Below are 18,392 nucleotides of genomic sequence, written 5' to 3'. Positions count from 1 at the left end.
TTTTCATTTGATGTACATTTCAGCCTTTATGTGCACCATTGTCATATACTTATAGCGTATACATAAACGTATGCTCAGTGGTGGAAGAAGTATCCAGATCCTTTAAGTAAAAGTACCAATACAACAATGTAAAAACATTATTACAAGTAGAAGCCCTGCATGAAAAAATCTACTCAAGTAAAAGTACATAGCCTACTGTAAAAAACCCCAGTGTATGAGTCGAGTAAATGTGATTTGGTCGTGTACTTCTCAGTCTCGCGATATTTTGCTAACGAGAACACGAGCGGAAGTAAATAGTCGCCATGGCATGTTAGCTAGTAAGGTGTTCAGTCACAAAGTCGTGGTCGCGCTTAACATTTGACTGATAAAAAGCATTAGCAATCTACAGTACAATTACAGTAAATGCTGATCAAATAGGCGCACTCCCCTCTGCGGTTCCGTAATCAGTAATTGATCCACCACGAGAGTGGTAGAGCACGTTTGGGGCCTGGAGAGACGGATGCTAACTTAGCTGAACTTAGCTAACGTCGCGTTCAGCCAACGTGAGGTGGATAGTTTGACCAGCTGGATCTAAAATGATCATTGAAAACCTCGATGCCTTGAAAACGTGGCTGTCCGAAACCCTCGAGCCCATGTAAGTATTAAAACTATCAGACACACAGTGCAGAGTTGACTTTATATTCTTTAGTCAAGTTATGCACGCTTTGATGAGCCTGCAACAAACCTAAAAATAAATCACTTAATGCATGTTTCTCTTTATTAATTCATGTATTATTTTAATTTATTTGGATCCCCATCAGCAACTAAGTTACTCTTCCAGGGGTCCACTCAACTAAACAGTATACCATAATATAACAATAATGGAGCTAAAATGTTAGGCAAAGGGAGCAGGTACACCTGTGCAATCTAATTCAATCCAATACAACAGCTCTGCTTTAAATTCTACATTCATGAAGTGTATACATTTTCAGTATATGTTGACATTTTCAGGAAGGTGATCATTTTGCATTATGTTGAATATTGAGGGCATGGTGGTGTTGATGGTGTATTAGGGTGCATGAAATTGAGTTGTGTTCATAATACTTTGTCTAACTAACCCTAACCCAATATAATGCACCCCAGTACACCATCAACACCTCAGTAATAAACATAGCTATCATCTTTTTGACAATGTTAACAAAATCTGGAAATGTATAAGCTTCAAAACATTGGATTGAATTAGATTGCACAGGTGCACCTAAACTAAAAAAACACACAATGAATCAACGACAGTAAAACTACTAACATTGAAAATAACAACACTGTATCTAAATAGTCAGTAAAACATTTGATGCAGCGCCAAAATGATATTGCTACAACTAAAAACTGCATATACAATGACTGGAAAATAGGATAAAATGTTAAATGACAGAGAAAGTTCCTCATTAATGCTCATCTAATTAATTGTTATGTAGGCAAACGTCCTATTTTGAGAGGGGCTGCCATTCTGTGCCATTAGGTAGGCTTGACTTGTTAAATGTCTTATGCAAAACTATTCCATATTTTCATCCTTGCATTCAGTTTTGAGACAGAAAGTTAAAAACAACCTCTTGATATATTCCTAGTATTAAAGTTAAATTGGCCATTACTACAATATGGAAATTTGATGGTAGGAGATATTCAGATTCTAGGCAATGAAATATTTCTTATAAAACAGAGAAGAGAAATAACTGTCCTCAAAGTCAACGTCAACTTTATTATCCCAAAGAGGGAAATTCTTTTTTTTCTCATCAGTGACCAACAAGGTTATGTGCATTCTGATAGCTCTTCAAGTACAGTTCAGAGCGAGCCCTGCAGCTTTATTTTGGACTTACTGCAGTTTCTAAGTCTGAATTTGACAAACTTGACAATGCTGTTGGACAGTAATCCAAACGAGAAATTTATTGTTGTGGTAAAAAAATTGGCACATCTCGTAATAACTGCCAGATCCCTTTACAGATATGTGGCTTATATTTTAGTCTAAAATTCGACCCAAATACAATCTTATTTGTTTTTAGTAGATTAAGAACTGTCTTGTTACTCCATACTCACGTTACAACTGATTTTAAGACAATTATTACTGCTGGAAAACATAGTGTTGTATTATCTGCATGCATAACTGCTCTTAACTTGATTTAGAACGAGAGGAAAATGGATAATAGTAAAGGCCCCAAACAGCTTCCTTGTGGTACACCACATTGTACTTTTTTCATATTTGAAAAACTACTATAATAAAATACTTATTGTTTTCTATTAGACAAAAAACTGTTAAACCAGCATATAGTGTGACATTTAACTTTGTCTAACAGTAATTTATGGTCTAGTACAAAAGCTGAACAAAAATCTAGTAAGACTGCTCCCACTAAGTTATTATTGTAAATATATTTAAGGTAGTCATTTCTCATCTGTGTTAATGCTGTTCCAGTTAAGTGTCCTTTGTGGTAGACATGCTCAAAGTCAGTAATTATTTTCTTTAAAAATGCACTGTATTTGTTCACAGACCACATTTCCCAGCAGTTTGCTGCTGCATTCTTTTGTCTCACTTAACTTGTGTCGTCTTCTTTAAAATCCCAGCTGTGATGCAGACCCTTCTGCGCTTGCCAAGTATGTTGTTGCTTTGGTGAAGAAGGACAAAACTGAAAAGGAACTTAAAGCCCTCTGTATAGACCAGTTGGATGTATTTCTTCAGAAAGGTAATTAAAAGATAAGTTCATAAAGATAAGTAATAAAGTTCACAATATTTTCAAGACTGTTTTTAAAAGAACTGTCAGGTGTGCTTTAATCCTTTCTTCTGTTCATACTGACCATTAAAAGACCCCCTTTACTTGTGCTCATTTTATGCAGAAATGCATTTAAAGGTTTTTCATGTATGAGGGTTCAGCAGTCTGAGCTAGTCATATCAGGTAGATATCTGCCACATTTACAGTATTTTTAGCATCAAATTGCCCGGACAGTGTTTTCTTGTTGAGCTGCTGTGGACCTATAATAACAGAAAGACAGACTTTGGTGTGGTGGAGACTTGGTGTGACTCATTTTAATGGCTTAAGTTTCAAATGGGAGGAGGACGACTGTGGAATTTGCCACCCCATTATTTATACTGTCCATCATAAAGGGTCCTTCTTATGGTCAGTATGAGCAGGATGAATGATTACAGCAAGGAAAACCTGTTTCAATATTCATCAGAGTATTTGACTGTTGTTTCAAGACAGCCATGAAAAACAGAAGTTTTAGTGTGCTTGATTTTGCAATTGTGGTTTAATTTCTCAATTGGTATTGGTCATGTCCATTTTCTTTAATTTGCTGTCTCACCTGCTTTCAGAGACGCAGCAATTCGTGGATAAACTGTTTGAAGCGATCAACAATAAATGCTACCTCCCTCAGCCAGAGCTCTCTCTGGTCAAAGTCGAGAAAGATGAGCCAAAAAAAGATGAGGTAACTTGCCAATAATGTCAGCAGTTAGACAGATTAATAGTTTACTTATATTATGTATTTGAATTTACTTATTTCTTTTTTCAGCCTAACCGGGAAGAGGATCGAGAGAAGAAGTTTTCTCGCCGAGTGAATCACAGCCCTTCACAATCAAGCTCTCGCTATAGCAGAGATGGCAGGTGTGTACACCCGCATGTTCCCACTCATTCATCACTTTGTGGTGCATCTCAAATTCAACGTTGCTTTCATCTCACTTACTGTCACGTCCTTTCTTATCCGAATTTCTTAGGAGAGGGGATGACCGTAAGAGAGACGACCGCTCCAGGAAGAGGGATTATGACCGCAACCTGCCAAGGAGGGACTCGTATCGCGATCGTTACAATCGCAGGAGGGGCCGCAGTCGCAGCTACAGTCGGAGCCGCAGCCGGAGTTGGAGCAAGGATCGCATTCGAGATCGTGACAGAGAGAGGGACAGGGAAAGGGACAGAGACAGGGATAGGGACAGAGATCGCGATCGAAGCAGGAGCCGGTCACACAGCAGAACTCGGTCTAGAAGCAGAAGTAGAGGTAAGAGCTTGACTGATGGATCTGAAATGATCTAACATTGTCTACACGTGATCACCTTTTTGTGCTAGTTATACAATGACCCCAAAACCTGGTCCTCAAATCCTCTCAGGTGTTCTGCAATGTGTTAAAGTTCACCTTTTTTGAACTTTGACCCTGTTAGTTGTTGACTTTTCAAGTGTGTCCAGTTACATTTCAGTTGAGCATGAAGATTCTTAAACAAAGATTATCTCATAGTTTACAGAAATCTCTTTGTCAAATTTAACACAAGTGTGTAATTGGTTTGCTTCTTCATGAATGTTACTTTGCTTATTTATGAGTCAAATACAAATGTATCGTTTTGTCACTGTTTGGAACTGGCACATCATGAGTAGAGTAGACAACAAAAGACAAATGATGACTGGATATTGAGAAATGGATCAACTAAGAATAAAGCCATTTAAAACAACTGTGGAAACAAGTCTAGCTTTTCACAGGAAACGTGAAATAATGATTGTTAGTTTACTGTTTAACATTGTCATTCTTGTCTGTTTGCAGAACGCGATTCTGGAAAGTTAAAGTACGATCATGATCGAGTGGACCGGTCAGAGGGTGCTGATGGCTACGCCCCAGCTGCTCTGGTCTCCACTGCAACCACTTCACACTTCCCTGTGCCAACCCTGAGCAGCACCATTACAGTCATCGCTCCCACACATCATCATAGCAACAACACCACAGAGAGCTGGTCGGACTTCCGCCCTGAGCACCCTGTTGATCGCGGCCCTTTTAGGCCACCACCTCTTCAACCAAGGAAGCGATGCCGTGATTATGATGGTAAGGAAAGCGGGTTGAACTTGCTTTCAAATAAAAGTGTACTTAAATCTGTTTGGCAGTCAGAGTAACTCGTATAATAATACTTTTATAAATATACTCCCAGAATAGAAAACACTCTGAACAGGCATGACATGTGGCATGTGTGTGTCTTTTCCAGAGAAAGGCTTCTGCATGCGAGGAGACATGTGTCCCTTTGACCATGGAAGTGACCCAGTTGTAGTGGAGGATGTCAATTTGCCCAGTATGCTGCCCTTTCAACCTCCACCGATCCCAGGCGTGGATGCCCCGCCGCCCCCAGGTCTTCCACCCCCTCCACCACTCATGAACCCCCCACCTGTGAACCTGCGGCCCCCTGTACCCCCACCAGGCAGTCTCCCACCTAGCCTTCCACCTGTTGCAGGTAGGAATTCAGACATTTCTCTAAAATGGTTATTTTTCATAGAACACGAGTTTAGCACTGACAAAACTTTCAAGAAAACTTGGTCTAATTTAATTTCATGTTACATTTTGTTGTTTGTAATAATAAACCATCAAATATTCTATGATTGCTTGTTTTTAATCCTATATTAAAATAACAGTACCCTGCAGAGTGTGTGAATGATTCAGTTACATGTATTGAGCACCTGACTGGAACTGCATCGCTAGGCAACAACTTGTCCTGTCAGCTGTTGCCATGGGTTCACAGGAGATACATCAACAATGCTGATGTTTATGATTAAAATTAGTTTTACATCTAAAGAAAAAAGAGAAAGAGAGAAAACATTTGTTTTTACAACTGAAGACTGTCTGAAAGGTTAACTTCAAACATTTTAAACAACGTAAGTGTGCAAGAAGAAGAGCTACTGACTTGGTTTACAGTTACAACAATAACCAGTTAAAGTACAGATTTATAGAAATCCTTTGACCAGTTAGAGTGTTTTGCTTGTACTCATTTTATAACATTTTGCTTTTCTCTGTCTTTTTAGGTCCCCTTCCTCCCCTTCCTCCCTTACAACCGTCAGGCATGGATGCTCCTCCCAATTCCATCACCAGCTCTGTTCCCACCATCGTCACCTCTGGGATGCGCTCCTCACTCCCCCAGGCCTCGGCACCACTCTTCACCTCCGGTAAGGGCTGAGTGTCAAGTTACAAATTTAACATTGTAATTATAAAACTGTTTTAATGCGACGCCTTGCTTGGCTGTTTAATACGTTGAAGATGTCCTTTCTCTCTGCTAACCAGACACCTATGATTCAGATGTGTACAATCCGGAAGCTCCGAGCATCACCAATACCTCCAGGCCCATGTACCGCCACCGAGTTAATGCCCAGAGACCCAACCTGATCGGCCTCACAATGGGGGATGTTGACCAGCCACAAAGAGGTATTTTTGTTTAAATCTGAAAACCATCTCAGCACTGTTGGGTCACATCTCTCTTGTGATAATGATTTACAAAGGACGTTAATAGCAGGACGGAAGAGAAATATAATGTTAAGTTTGAATACATTGTGGTGCATTGGGTTCCTCTCCTATCATTATCACGCTTGGTACTTTGTCAGTGCGATGGCCTGTTGCTGCTTCACAAACAAGAACAATGCCGGTATTCATTACATGCCACCGTAATTGTGTGTCCTGTCGTTGTAATACCGATGTTACCTGAGTTGTGATCTCATTTCTAGCTGTGTGCCGTGTAGTCTCACAGCTGACCTGTGGCTGTTTGTCCCTTTCCAGACAAGATTCCAAATAACAGTATGAGGATTGTGATGGAGTCCGATTCAAGGAAGAGATCATCCGTTACCCATGATGGAGGTATCCCCATCAAGAAACCCTGGTTTGACAAGTAAGGCACCTTTTTTTTTTTTTGCTGTAATATAAAAATAAAATGCTGCCCTTTTAAGCATCTTTACATAAGGAAGGAAAGAACAGCAGCTTTAAACAAACACTACAGATTTATATTTCTGACCGGCTTCATTTAATAGTTTGATTTCTCTCTTCTGCTCAGACCCAACTTTAACAAACCCAACCACCAGGGCTACCACAAGAGAGCCCCATTCAACTCTCCCAACACAAAGCTGCTGGTTCGACAAATTCCCTCTGAGCTCAACAACATCAGCAAACTCAATGAACATTTCAGCAAGTTTGGCACCATCGTCAACCTGCAGGTCAGTAGATATGAAACTCAGAGTTTTTATATGGTTAATTGTAGTATAATTATGCTTGAATAACTAAAAGGCAAACAATGCTGAACAGTAGAAGGTTTATATGTGGACAATGTGTGTGAATCTGGTGTCTGTATTGAAATTTTAGGGTTAAAAAAAAAAAAGAGTCAATGTTGATGTTTGTCACAGAATAGTAATGAATATTATTTGTGTTTGTATGCAGTTAGATTTATTAGTATTACTAATAAATTGGGTATACTGCAGTGATAAAATAGTCTGTTTAAGATTATTGTGTAATTAGTGTGAACACAGATAACTGTTCAGGAGAAACTTTAGGACAAATAGAAATCACCAAATATTTGTGATTTCTAGGATGTCACACACCAGAATGATCCTCAGAGATGGTTTTGAAAGGAACTACAATAAGAGTTTGTCTGTGTATCATAAAATTGGACTTAATTGTTTGCCTGCAAGTATAAATGATGAATGTGTGAAGTCAAAGGGTGAGGTGAACATTACTTTAAGTTGTTCTTGTATCCTCTTGATAACAAGCTTACAAAGCTCAGATGAACTGTGCAATGTTTAACACCAGCATTTGTTTTGAACAGGTGGCTTACCAGAACGACCCGGAGGGGGCACTGATCCAGTTTGCCTCCCCAGACGAGGCAAAGCGGGCTATGCAAAGCACTGAGGCTGTTCTCAACAACCGCTTTATCAGGGTGCACTGGTTTCGTGAGAATGGAAGTGACGGCCAGAATCAGGGCCAGTTGCACTTACAGCCGCAGTTGCAATCACAGCCAGCCACGGTAAGACTTTTTTTTTTACAAAAAATTTTACTTTTATCATATTTTGGTTGTAAAATGATTTAGTTTTTGAAGGTAGAATGCAGGATTGTTACCTCCCCTTCTGGCAATGAGAGTAATCACAAAAACACTGTTGCTTATGCAATAGGCTGCGCCTACTTAGTCGCTACTGTTGTGGCTGTAAAACGGTGGATAAATTATTTTGAGCATCTTAAAGCCTCGGCAAAATGACTTTCACTATTAGAATTTGATCCATTTGGTGTGATAACATTTAGAGTCTACAAGAGCCGTTTGAGTTCAATTATTTTATCCCAGTTTAAGTTAGCAGTGAGCTAACCGGAAGTTAGCTGCTTAGCCAGCGGAAGTCTCTTGTGCCTCTGCCCATAGAGCATGCACACTATGCATTCATCTGGCAAGCGTGAGGACGTCAAACCCGACACCAGATTAAAAGCTCTGGACTGTGAAATACAGAGAGATTTGTCTGGTGCTGATAGGCTTAATCAGCATTGTGTGAACTCATCTAGCAAAAGCTTGAATGTAACGGATGTTTATTTAAGGTCCACGCTGTAGGTTTAACACTGTCAGTGTTTCTAAAAGTCCCCAGAAATGCTAAATAGAGGTACACATGCAAATTAAGATATTGGTTCAAATTTACTCTTGAAACATATTTTTAAAAGTGTTATTTGCAGCTGTAAATGAGCATTTTTTTCCCCTTGGAAAGTTACACTCTCTAAGCACTTAATCAGGGCACACCTGTGCAATTTAATGCAGTCAAATGTAATACCTCTGCCATCAATTGTACTTCCACAAAGCTTGTACATTTTCAGTTTGTATAGACATTGTCAGAAAGGTGATAATTACACTTTGTTTATTACAGAGCTCAGGCTCATGGCTTCATATCATCTTTTGTATTTATAGGGTTACGGTTAGGGTTAGGGTTAGGGTTAGGGTTGAGCACCAGTAAAGATTAATAGATGATTGAATAAGTCCCAAAGAATCAAGAGGTTTCTTTGGCAGCCTTAAGTAGATCCTCCTGGAATAGGCAGACATTTTTTTTTTAGCGTTTAGCGTTTTTAGCGTCAGCTCACACAGAGCATAATTCAGTGCAGTCACAGCTTGCAGTGTGTCTGTCTGTCTGTGTGTGTGTGTGTGTGTGTGTGTCTGTCTGTGTGTGTGATGTAACAAACTCTTCAAGGGTGTCTTTGATTATTTCAGAAATTTGGCACAGCACACCACAGCATTATTCACCCTCGACTCTTACATTTCCTCAATTGGAAAAACTTCTGACATAAATGCCAGTGGCGTCTCCACCAACATTTACAGTAAAGGGAGGCCTTTAACCGGGCAATGAGTAATTGTAGGAGATGTAGGAAGTCAGTTGCTTAAACTACATGACACAAATGCACTTTAAAGTTCAGGATGTCACAAGAAAGCTAGAGGTCTTAATACATCAGAATTTTTGTCTGACAGTGACTTTGTTAACATTCACTCTAACAATGAGTCGTAATGTGATTTAAAATCTCCTCTGACATCCAGCAGCCCTCGGCCACGTCTCTGAAGCAGTCTGTCAAAGATCGCCTCGGACCCATGATCCCTTCGAACTCTGAGCCCTCCCAAGATTCCTCCGTAGCCTCTCAGGTGTGTGTGGACGCGGGTGTGCCTTTTCTCATGTGCTTGCCAAAATCTGTATGGTGTGTGTGTGTGTGTGTGTATAAACATAATCTTTCTTCCCCCGTTGGTGCAGAATCCCTCTAAAGTGTCAGTGAAGGAACGTTTGGGTTTCTCTGCCAAACCAGCAGCTCCTGTTGAAAAGGTAAGAGTCCCCTCACCGGGCAGGGTTACTCATTTTTATCATTAAAATTGAGGCTTCTTGTAGTATTTCTCTCTCTTTTTCCTTCTCTCTCTTCCACACTGTGTTAAAGAAATATTCCCCCTTTCAGGTGTATTCAACCTCCATGGGCCTGACAAAGACCGTTTTCAACCCTGCTGCCTTGAAGGCTGCACAGAAAACCACAGAAGAAGCCATGAGGAAGAAGCAGGTGAGAGGAGGAATGCAGGGAATGGTGGGAAAAGTGTGGAAGCATTCAGACAAGTTTGCCACACCTGGTCTATTGAAAATGTGTGAAAGGGGAGTTGATGAAATAGGTTGCAAGCAAGTCATTTAGCCTTCTCCTACCAAGAACAGCTGGCAGTATCTGATTTCCCCATTATTCGTTTCACAGGAAGCCCTGAGACTACAGCAGGATGTTAGAAAGAAGAAGCAGGAAATACTGGAGAAACACATCGAAACGCAGAAGGTAAGATATACTGTGATGAAGATGTGCTTATCACTCGTCTGCATCTTGTCTACTTTGTACAAAAGTGAAATGTGTGAGCTGTAAAAGAGGTCTGACTCACCACTTAAATAACAGACTCCCGAGCCAGACTGCAAGTGGCCTCTGCTGCTTGTTTGTGTGGATTCTCCAGCAGTGCTTGAAAGCCGTGTGTGGGATCTGTGACTCATTTACTGTGATCTTAGTCAAATGGGTGGATGATCATGTATAAGCACGCTATATTTTGTTTGCTTTTTAAAGGGAAACTGCAACCTTTGCTGAATAGCAGCCACTTAGGCCACAAATGTCATTCATTGGATATTGGTGAATACTGAAACTGAGCATAGGGAGAATCAGAAAGTCAACAAACTGACTACACCTATTTAAAGCTAACGTTAGCCACTATAAGCTTCTGTTCATACCAGACCAAGAAAGGCTGAAGCAGCAAAACCACTGATTGTATTTAATTAAGCAATGCTTTGTTTGATTAATTATGAATGAAACTTTTCTTCAGTCCTGTCCCATGTGACCTGCGGCTCTGTGCTTTTAGTGCTCTGTTGAAAACCGTGGATAGAGTTGAATTTGTGATTTTCTATACTTCTGTCCCTGTTACTCCGCAGCTCCTGATCTCCAAACTTGAGAAGAACAAAACGATGAAAGCAGAGGATAAAGCCAAAATCATGGAGACCTTAGGCATGTTAACCAAGAGCATCACCAAACTGCAAGAGGAGATAAAGGGTGTCTCAAGTGCCACCGGCCTGCTGCGCACAGCCAAGAGCAAAGCCCAGGTAGCACCTTTAGTTACGTACCTTAGTCACACTGTTGAAGAGTCCAGCATTTGGTACATCGCTATATGTTTTTGTTTAATCAACTTTATTTCTACCTTTTTATTTTTTTAAGATGATGAAAGCTGGCCTCTAAAATATGTTTTTCCTTTTAATCTAGAAATACTAAGCCTTTGCTTAGTACTTGCTTGATTTATAATCTACCCTGATGTGTTTCATTAATGTGTTCAGGCACAGAAGGAACTGCTAGATGCAGAGCTGGACCTGTATAAGAAGACACAGGCCGGAGAGGACACTGCTTTGTTGAAGATCAAGTATACTCAGCTTCAAATTGAGGTATTGATTTAATCTGTAGAAAGGAAAACTGGCCCCAAAGCCTATAATCAAGTGCTTAAGTGCTACTTACTCTAACTGCTAAAACTTTGAATGGTATTTTGCATTTAATCTCTATAGTTCTGTTTTAGAGGATAAAGCTGAGTGTTGTCAGATTTCTGTGCTCTGTTTGACTTCTTTCCATCCCTATCTTTGCTTTTTCCTAGGCGGCTAAAAGGGGGCTCTTGTCACCAGGACGAGGCCGTGGGGCCCCTCCTCGGGGTCGTGGCGCTCTTAGGGCCCGGGGAAGGGGCTCTAGAGGGCGGGGAAGAGGTCTGCCAGTGCACGCAGTCGTGGACCATCGGCCGCGAGCGCTGGAGATTTCTGGTTTTACTGAGGCAGAGCGTGTTGACCTGCTGCCACACTTTGCTGTAAGTCAGCTTTGGAAAAAGAAATGTGATATCCAGTTTGGGTTTTTGATGAACTGTAGGTGGGAGATCTAAGGACTATGTATTAAAGTGCTCTCTCTCTCTTTAACTGTTCAGGGGGTGGATGAGACCATTTGTGGTGGTCCCCTACAGAAACAAAAGGAGAACATAATAGCTTAAAATGACATGAATTATCATTTTGTGTAAAGCTAACTCATAACACTAATAATTTATTGTAATAACAATTTAATAACAAAAACATAAGCCTATTGAGGCAGTTATTTCTAAAATAAGTATGTATGTGTTGCACCTTCATCCACATGAATATCTCACAGTACACTGAAATATTATTGTTGTTCAGTGTTGCAGAAATAATCAACAGTGCCCTCTGCTGGGTTAAACTGCACAGTGCAACTGACTAACAATGGCATGACAAAAGACATTTACACTTTAGTTTGACCAAATACCAATAATATGGTGTTGAAGTGGCACATCTGGTAACTACTTGAGTATAAGCACTAGTAGACAGTTAGTACAGTGAAAATGTGTTTTGCATAACTTTTACACAGTAGTCCTGGCAGACATTTTCTTTATCATCATGTGCATCAAGTCCACTGATCTATCTCAGTTCACCCAGTACCCTGAATAAGTATGGTTTGTGTAATCTCACGGTAAATGTAACAGTGAGAATAAGTTACTAAAAATAACTAAAAATAACACTGAGAGATGTTACTTAGGATTTGTTGTAATAGCTCATTAGGTACTTGCAATGACAGAAGACAAGAGAGATGTTTTTTTTGTAAAACAGTTGCACAGGATTGATGCGAGTTTGTTTTGTGAAGTGACTAAAATGTTGTGTGTTCACGATTTTGAAGCAATTTGGAGAGATTGAAGATTGCCAGATTGATGAAAGCAACCTGACTGCAGTCATCACGTACAGGTCAAGAGCAGAGGCAGAACAGGTGAGTCACCCTCCAGCTGACTTAAATATGTTCCTTGACTTTTATGTTTTCCATTTTTCTGGACTCAGTGCTGTGTGACACATTGTCTCAGCTGAAAAACCACACCACCCTGTTTACATTTTTGTTAAGCCCATCACAGTCACAACTCTGGACACACATTCTCTCTCTCCCCTCTAACTGTGTGTTTTCTTCTTCTGCTCTTGGTGTTTGGTCCACCTGTAGGCGGCTCTACATGGATTGAAGCTGAACAACCAGAGTTTACGTCTGGCTTGGCATAAGCCCGTTACCACTCTCAGCACTGCAGATGCTGATGAGGCCGAACCAGAGGAGGACGAGGTTTGTCAGATTGCAAATTTTTTTTCTCTTCATTGATGCACTTATCTCAGTAGTCATTCCTTCTTAGTGCTCCTGCAACCTAGTGTAAAAAATGAATATAGGAATATTTAGAAAATCTCTGTTCAGCTATCAAATCAGTTACATTACAATCATTACATTTCCGGTTGTGTTGCACTCACAAAACACAAGAGGGAGCTATTACACTTGAGAGCAAAGATGTGGCAGGATTGGTCTCCCTGTTTTTCTTGGGATGGAGCGTCTCATACACACATAATGAATTCATGCACACATTTCCTTTCCAAGCAGATAATCTCTTAAGCTGAACCTTTAGTCTTTTTACACCTCCAATAAATAATAATAATAATGATAATATTAATTTATTTAACAATAATGTATTCATTGAGCACTTTATAAACCTGAATTATAAAGTGCTTCACAAAGGCAGCAAAATAAAATGGACAAGTCATAAAATCGTCAGGTTTTAACATGATCATGGAGAAAAACCAATTTAGTGGAGGAAAAAGCATAAATAAAGAAATTAAGACCGTTCAAAGAAAATTAAAACAATGTCAGGAAAGGCTCTCTGATAAAAGTATATGTTGTAAGAAGAAACTTAAAAGAGAACACACATTTAGTCGACTTGGTTTCCTCGAGCAGATGGTTCCAGAGTCTCAGGGCCCTGACTGCAAACTCTCTCAGTTTTAAGTTGGGCCTGTGGAACAGATAATAGACCTCTGCCCAAGGATCTCAAAGTACAGACTGATGTATGCTGTACTAAGAGGTCAGAAGTATAGCAAGGAGAAGTGGCTTAAAAGTAATAAGAAAAATCATAAAATCAGTTCTAAAACATAGCTGGAGTCAGTGTAAAGAGGCTAAAACAGGATTGATGTGATCACATCTGGTGGTTTTGGTTAAAAGCCTGGCAGCTGAGTTCTGGACAATCTGGAGTTGATTTTTGGTTTCAGGCAAATAAAAAGGATGTTGCAATATCCAGGCATGATAAGGTAAAGGCATACAAAATGGACCCCTGTGTCTTTAAAAGTTAAAATAGATCATAAAAGCATGATTGCGTCAGCGTTGTGGTGTTTTCTGCTCAAAACTTCAATTACTACCCAAGCAGGCACCAAGATTCCTAACAGCAGGCTTGACAAGATCCAAAAGGGAACCAGCACAATTTGCTTTGGCATGTGCTGGGACCCAATAACAAGGATTTCTGCGTTGTTTGAGTTCAGCTGAAGGAACATTTTGACAAAACAAAGTCCGGCGTCAGTGAACCCAGTAATCCAGGGTCCAGAGTCTGATCTCATTTAACATCACAATGAAAAGATACTTTGAATAATGTGCCCAAGAGTAAAAATTGGTCCCAAAACCAACTCCTGAAACACTCCATACTCAGTAGAAGAGAATGAAGAGACATAGTTGTTCACAGAGACACAGGTAAGATGATGATGACCATTTTAAACTGTACCAGAAATGCCTTAAGATCCCAGAGAACAAGGACTGAGCACATGCTGTCATCAGCTGCCATTAAAATGTTGTTGATAACCTGGAGCAGGACAGTCTCAGTGCTTTGATACTCCTGGAAACCAGACAATGTTTCTCAAGGTTCAGACAAGGAAATGGGATAAATAGAGTCATAAATGGGAATCTGGGATGATGTTGATAGACAGAAATAACTTAAAAATAATGTGTTCTTGCTTTTAAACATGTCGTTATAGTGTAGTAATAACTTCTATGTATATAATAAATGTGGCAAGTCTGCTATTGACACTGACAGAAACATGTCTTTTAAACTTAAAGTTGCCTTTTGTTCGCTTTCTAATAGTCTGTCTTTTTCTAACAGTACCCGGAAGAGTCGCTAAGTGATGATGCATTGCTGCAGGATGACGATGAGGAAGAAGACGACAACGATTCTCGTCCCTGGCGCAGATGAAGATCAGCCAGACGCCCTGGCGTGGAAGACGAGCAGCTGTCCAGCAGTTTTACAAGATTTCAATGCCTGTTTGTAAATCCAACCAGGAACATTTCTGTTTGGCTTAGATTTTTTCCCCCCTCACAAATATGTAACTGGCAGAAGAACCATGTGCAAGTTTGATTCATTTTTAATGTGTATCCCAGCTGCAGCAATGGTGAATTTTTTTAATGCTCTTAATGTAGAAATAGTTCTGTTTTTTGTTTTTTTTGGGTTCACAAAACACAACTATTTTGTCTGGACATGTGACGACTGATCACTTAAAGACACATTTGTTGTTAAACTCTTGGTTTAAGAAAACAAAAACCTGTGTTGTAATTCAGCTGAATGACAGACTGTAGCTTTTGCAGTATAGTATTAGGTTGACTGGTTAAATGCTTGTGTAAATATTTTATGTCTGGGTTTAAATGATTTGTATGAAATCTTTGGTTCTCAGTTCTTGGCTTTACTTTGAATTGTATAAAAAATAAAGAATTGAAATGGTCTGAAAACATCCTGCCCAAAAAAAAAAAAAAGAAAAGAAAAGAAAAAAAAAACAACTTTTGTGGCAGTGAAAAAAAAACAACACTCCGAAAAGAGCTGTTAAAAGACCATTTCAAAAAACAAAAAAAAACCTTCATCTTCACCTAAAGAGCAAATATCCTACAAAATTCCTCCTATTCTAAACTGTTTTGGATCGGTAAGGTAATTCATACATACAGTTTTCATACCGAGGTAAGGACATGAAATCATTTGATATTGATAACATTTTAATGTTATATGTTGCCTATTTGCACAACTTGACTAAAATATCTATAATGAAAATAACACAAAAACTAAAAAATGCTTTTGTTTGTTTTGTTGCAGGAGTGGACTGTTGGCAGGATCATCTTTCCCCCAGAGGCCTTGACATGCAACATTTTAAAAATTGAATTTTGTATAACTGTAATAGTTTTTGTTTTAAAAATGCGCTGCTGTTTGACAAATAAACATATTTTTCTTCAATGAATTGTAGATCACTGTTTTAATCCTAAATAGACTGTGTGATCACTGATTGCCTGCTACGTGTTCTCAAGACATCTTTTACACCAAAGTATTTGAGATTTCAACAAAAACTTGTCACATATCAAAGATTTTAGGTACCATCAGACAAAGTCAAAGTCTTTCTAGCCAGATTTGAAGTTAAAGACAGTGTAAAGTGAATTGAGACATTTTCTTCTAAACACATTAAATAAGTCATAAATATATTTCTAAAAAAAGGTGTAAAAAGCATTTCAACCATTTAGATTTGAATTGTGGAGCTAGGCTTCACAAACTGTTTCAAGATTTCTGTGTTCAGGATTTAGTGGGCGGGTCTGAGTATGCGGCAGTGATTAGCATAAACCCGCCCCTGCTGCTGTAGAGGTATAAATACATTCAGCGCACACTACTACTATTATATACTGTTAGTGAGTTAGCTGCTGAGTTAGCAACAGAAAGCTCTCAAACGTAGAGGTGGTGACTTTGATTGACAGGTGACACTTGGTAGGGGGCGGGGTTTCAGCGGACTCGGTGGGCACTCCCACAGCGTTTGGTAGCAGAGAAAGAGGCTGAATTTTACACAGCTTTGAAGCCTAATTTCATATATTAGTCATTCAAATTTGGCAGGGTGGTTAACAACACGCTTTTCTGTGGTATGTCAAACTGAGAACACATATTTATTCTTACTTTACACGGACATTAAAGATCCCCTCCGTATGAATTTAGACAAATAATGACATCTACTCCTCTCTCATTAAAAAGTATATTAATAAGCAAAGATGTCTCCTACTTCACTATGAAGTCTATTCTCAGTGTTTCAGGCTTCAGGTTTGCACATCACAATTGTGAATTCATGGATCAGGATTGGGTGAAAAAGTGATGAAACAAATTGAGCCCATGGGTCTGCCCTTTAAAACTGGATATTCAGTGAGCACAGAGCACCTCCCAGTGTTAAACTCTGCACATGCATCATTCTGCACAGTCAAACTCAAACATCCAACTGTAGGAGCAGGTAGAAAACATATTTTTGGGTTGAGGGAGACTTTGAAGTATTTATCTTTAACATTAAACACTGTTGGTAATGGTAGCGTAATCTAAGTTTAAGTTGATAGATTGATAGCTACTGTATTAATCCTTCACAGGTAATTGCTTGGTTTACAGCAGATACGTCCACACCTAAGATAGCAACACCTTGGACTATATGGGTGAAGTTGTTAGTGTCAATATTGTAAATATTGTCAAACAACCACAAGTGTCTTCAGATTCAGCTGTGACTACAATTTTAACTGTTTTCAAGGAAAAAATGTGGCATCACCTCTTTTCAGTTGAGTCACGCTCCCTTCAAACCAGTGAGAGCAGGACACACAAAAACAAAAATAACCCTGTGGTAAAATAAAGAAAGAACTTGCAGAAAATGTTCGGGTGCCACTGCTTATAGTAAGATTAAGATTAACTTTATTTTCCACTGCTTTCTGATATTCTATGAACCAAGCAACTAATCGATAATGACAGTAATAGTTGGGTGCAGCCCTAGATGTCTCTCTTCTATTCAATAACATTGAATTAATGTCATTAAACAATAGTCTTGAGTTCTCACTTCACACTGACCAAACATGGGTTAAAATTTTACTTTGACCTAATATGCAGGTGCTGGTAAATGGGATTTCACTTTCTGTGTGGGGTTTGCTACACACCTGCAGAGAGTCTCTCCACAGTGCAGCCCCCACAATTCCATCGGCCTCAAATAAGAGAGGACAAATAACCCAATCAGTGACCACCGGTTCAAGTGTTCCTGGGCCACCCCTGACGCCTGTCAGGCTTGCAGAGATAATTGTGAGAAATCAGATTTGCTCTCATCGAATATCTGCTGTTTATCATTTAAGCCGTTTCCCCCCTGCGCCACCACTAAAAAAAACCCACACGTCCCCTCATCCCCCCGTCTCTCAGTAGGGGAGTGTTAAATGCTCCCTCCTGCCATCTCATTTACCTACCGTGGTGTCACCAGACTCAACATACCAGAGGAAAAGGGAGCACCAGCAGCACCATTTGTGATCAGACAAGCTTTAGCTGCACACTTGTGTAGATGTGATGAGCCTGTAGTTTTTATTCATCATGGGACTGGTTTGATTGACAGAAATACCCACATTTCCTGACAATTGTTTGGTATCCCTTTGTGGAGTAGTTACATAAATAAATGTGGTACGGAGAATTTAAGATGATGTCCACATGTCACTTTGCTGTGGATGTGACCGGCATGCAGGGACGTCTGTGTGCTCTGCCCGCCTCCCTTTGTGCCTCAGTGGGCAGCAGATGTTTATATACGCTCTGTGTGAGCTCAGAAAATACGACCTAACAAGTTTACAGCATCCAAGTCATCCATTTTAAAAATCTTTACTTTCTGATTTGTGTCAAAGAGACAAATGGCATAATATTTTAAAATGAGTTTTAATAATGTTTATTTTTTGCCCGTTGAGTACGGAGTTGGCAAAAGTATGCTTCACAGGAAAACTTTGACTTTTGT

General features: G+C 39.6%; 1 protein-coding gene across 4 annotated transcripts; it reads left to right on the top strand.

Annotated features, from left to right (window-relative positions):
- Positions 1-302: 302 nt before the first annotated feature.
- rbm26 (RNA binding motif protein 26) lies at positions 303-15,805 on the top strand. 4 transcript variants are annotated; one of them, XM_053341799.1, is made up of 22 exons: positions 303-634; positions 2,593-2,711; positions 3,338-3,450; positions 3,535-3,626; positions 3,737-4,014; positions 4,549-4,824; positions 4,982-5,224; positions 5,790-5,930; positions 6,061-6,186; positions 6,535-6,643; positions 6,806-6,965; positions 7,571-7,768; positions 9,302-9,403; positions 9,510-9,578; positions 9,706-9,804; positions 9,988-10,062; positions 10,698-10,865; positions 11,094-11,198; positions 11,402-11,605; positions 12,478-12,564; positions 12,787-12,900; positions 14,741-15,805. In XM_053341799.1, the coding sequence occupies exons 1-22, from the start codon at positions 576-578 to the stop codon at positions 14,831-14,833; spliced, it is 3,030 nt and encodes a 1,009-aa protein (XP_053197774.1). In that variant the 5' UTR covers positions 303-575; the 3' UTR covers positions 14,834-15,805. The 4 variants fall into 4 exon arrangements, with proteins under 4 accessions (XP_053197774.1, XP_053197713.1, XP_053197645.1 ...); XM_053341738.1 differs by having other exon boundaries at positions 6,046-6,186; positions 9,305-9,403; XM_053341670.1 differs by having other exon boundaries at positions 6,046-6,186; positions 14,744-15,805.
- Positions 15,806-18,392: the final 2,587 nt, after the last annotated feature.

This window comes from Scomber japonicus, chromosome 1 (genome assembly GCF_027409825.1).
Source record: "Scomber japonicus isolate fScoJap1 chromosome 1, fScoJap1.pri, whole genome shotgun sequence".
Classification (NCBI taxonomy): Eukaryota; Metazoa; Chordata; class Actinopteri; order Scombriformes; family Scombridae; genus Scomber; species Scomber japonicus.
The sequence above is the reverse complement of the archived record's forward strand: the minus strand, read 5'-3'. Positions and strand labels throughout refer to the sequence as shown.

What these genes read in the sequence shown, in the direction of transcription:
- rbm26 (XM_053341598.1), top strand. Translation starts at nt 576, where the DNA reads ATGATCATTGAAAACCTCGATGCCTTGAAAACGTGGCTGTCCGAAACC. An exon ending in ATGAGCCAAAAAAAGATGAG is followed by an intron (nt 3,451 to 3,534) that starts GTAACTTGCCAA and finishes TTCTTTTTTCAG; the next exon opens with CCTAACCGGGAAGAGGATCG. An exon ending in AACACATCGAAACGCAGAAG is followed by an intron (nt 10,063 to 10,697) that starts GTAAGATATACT and finishes GTTACTCCGCAG; the next exon opens with CTCCTGATCTCCAAACTTGA.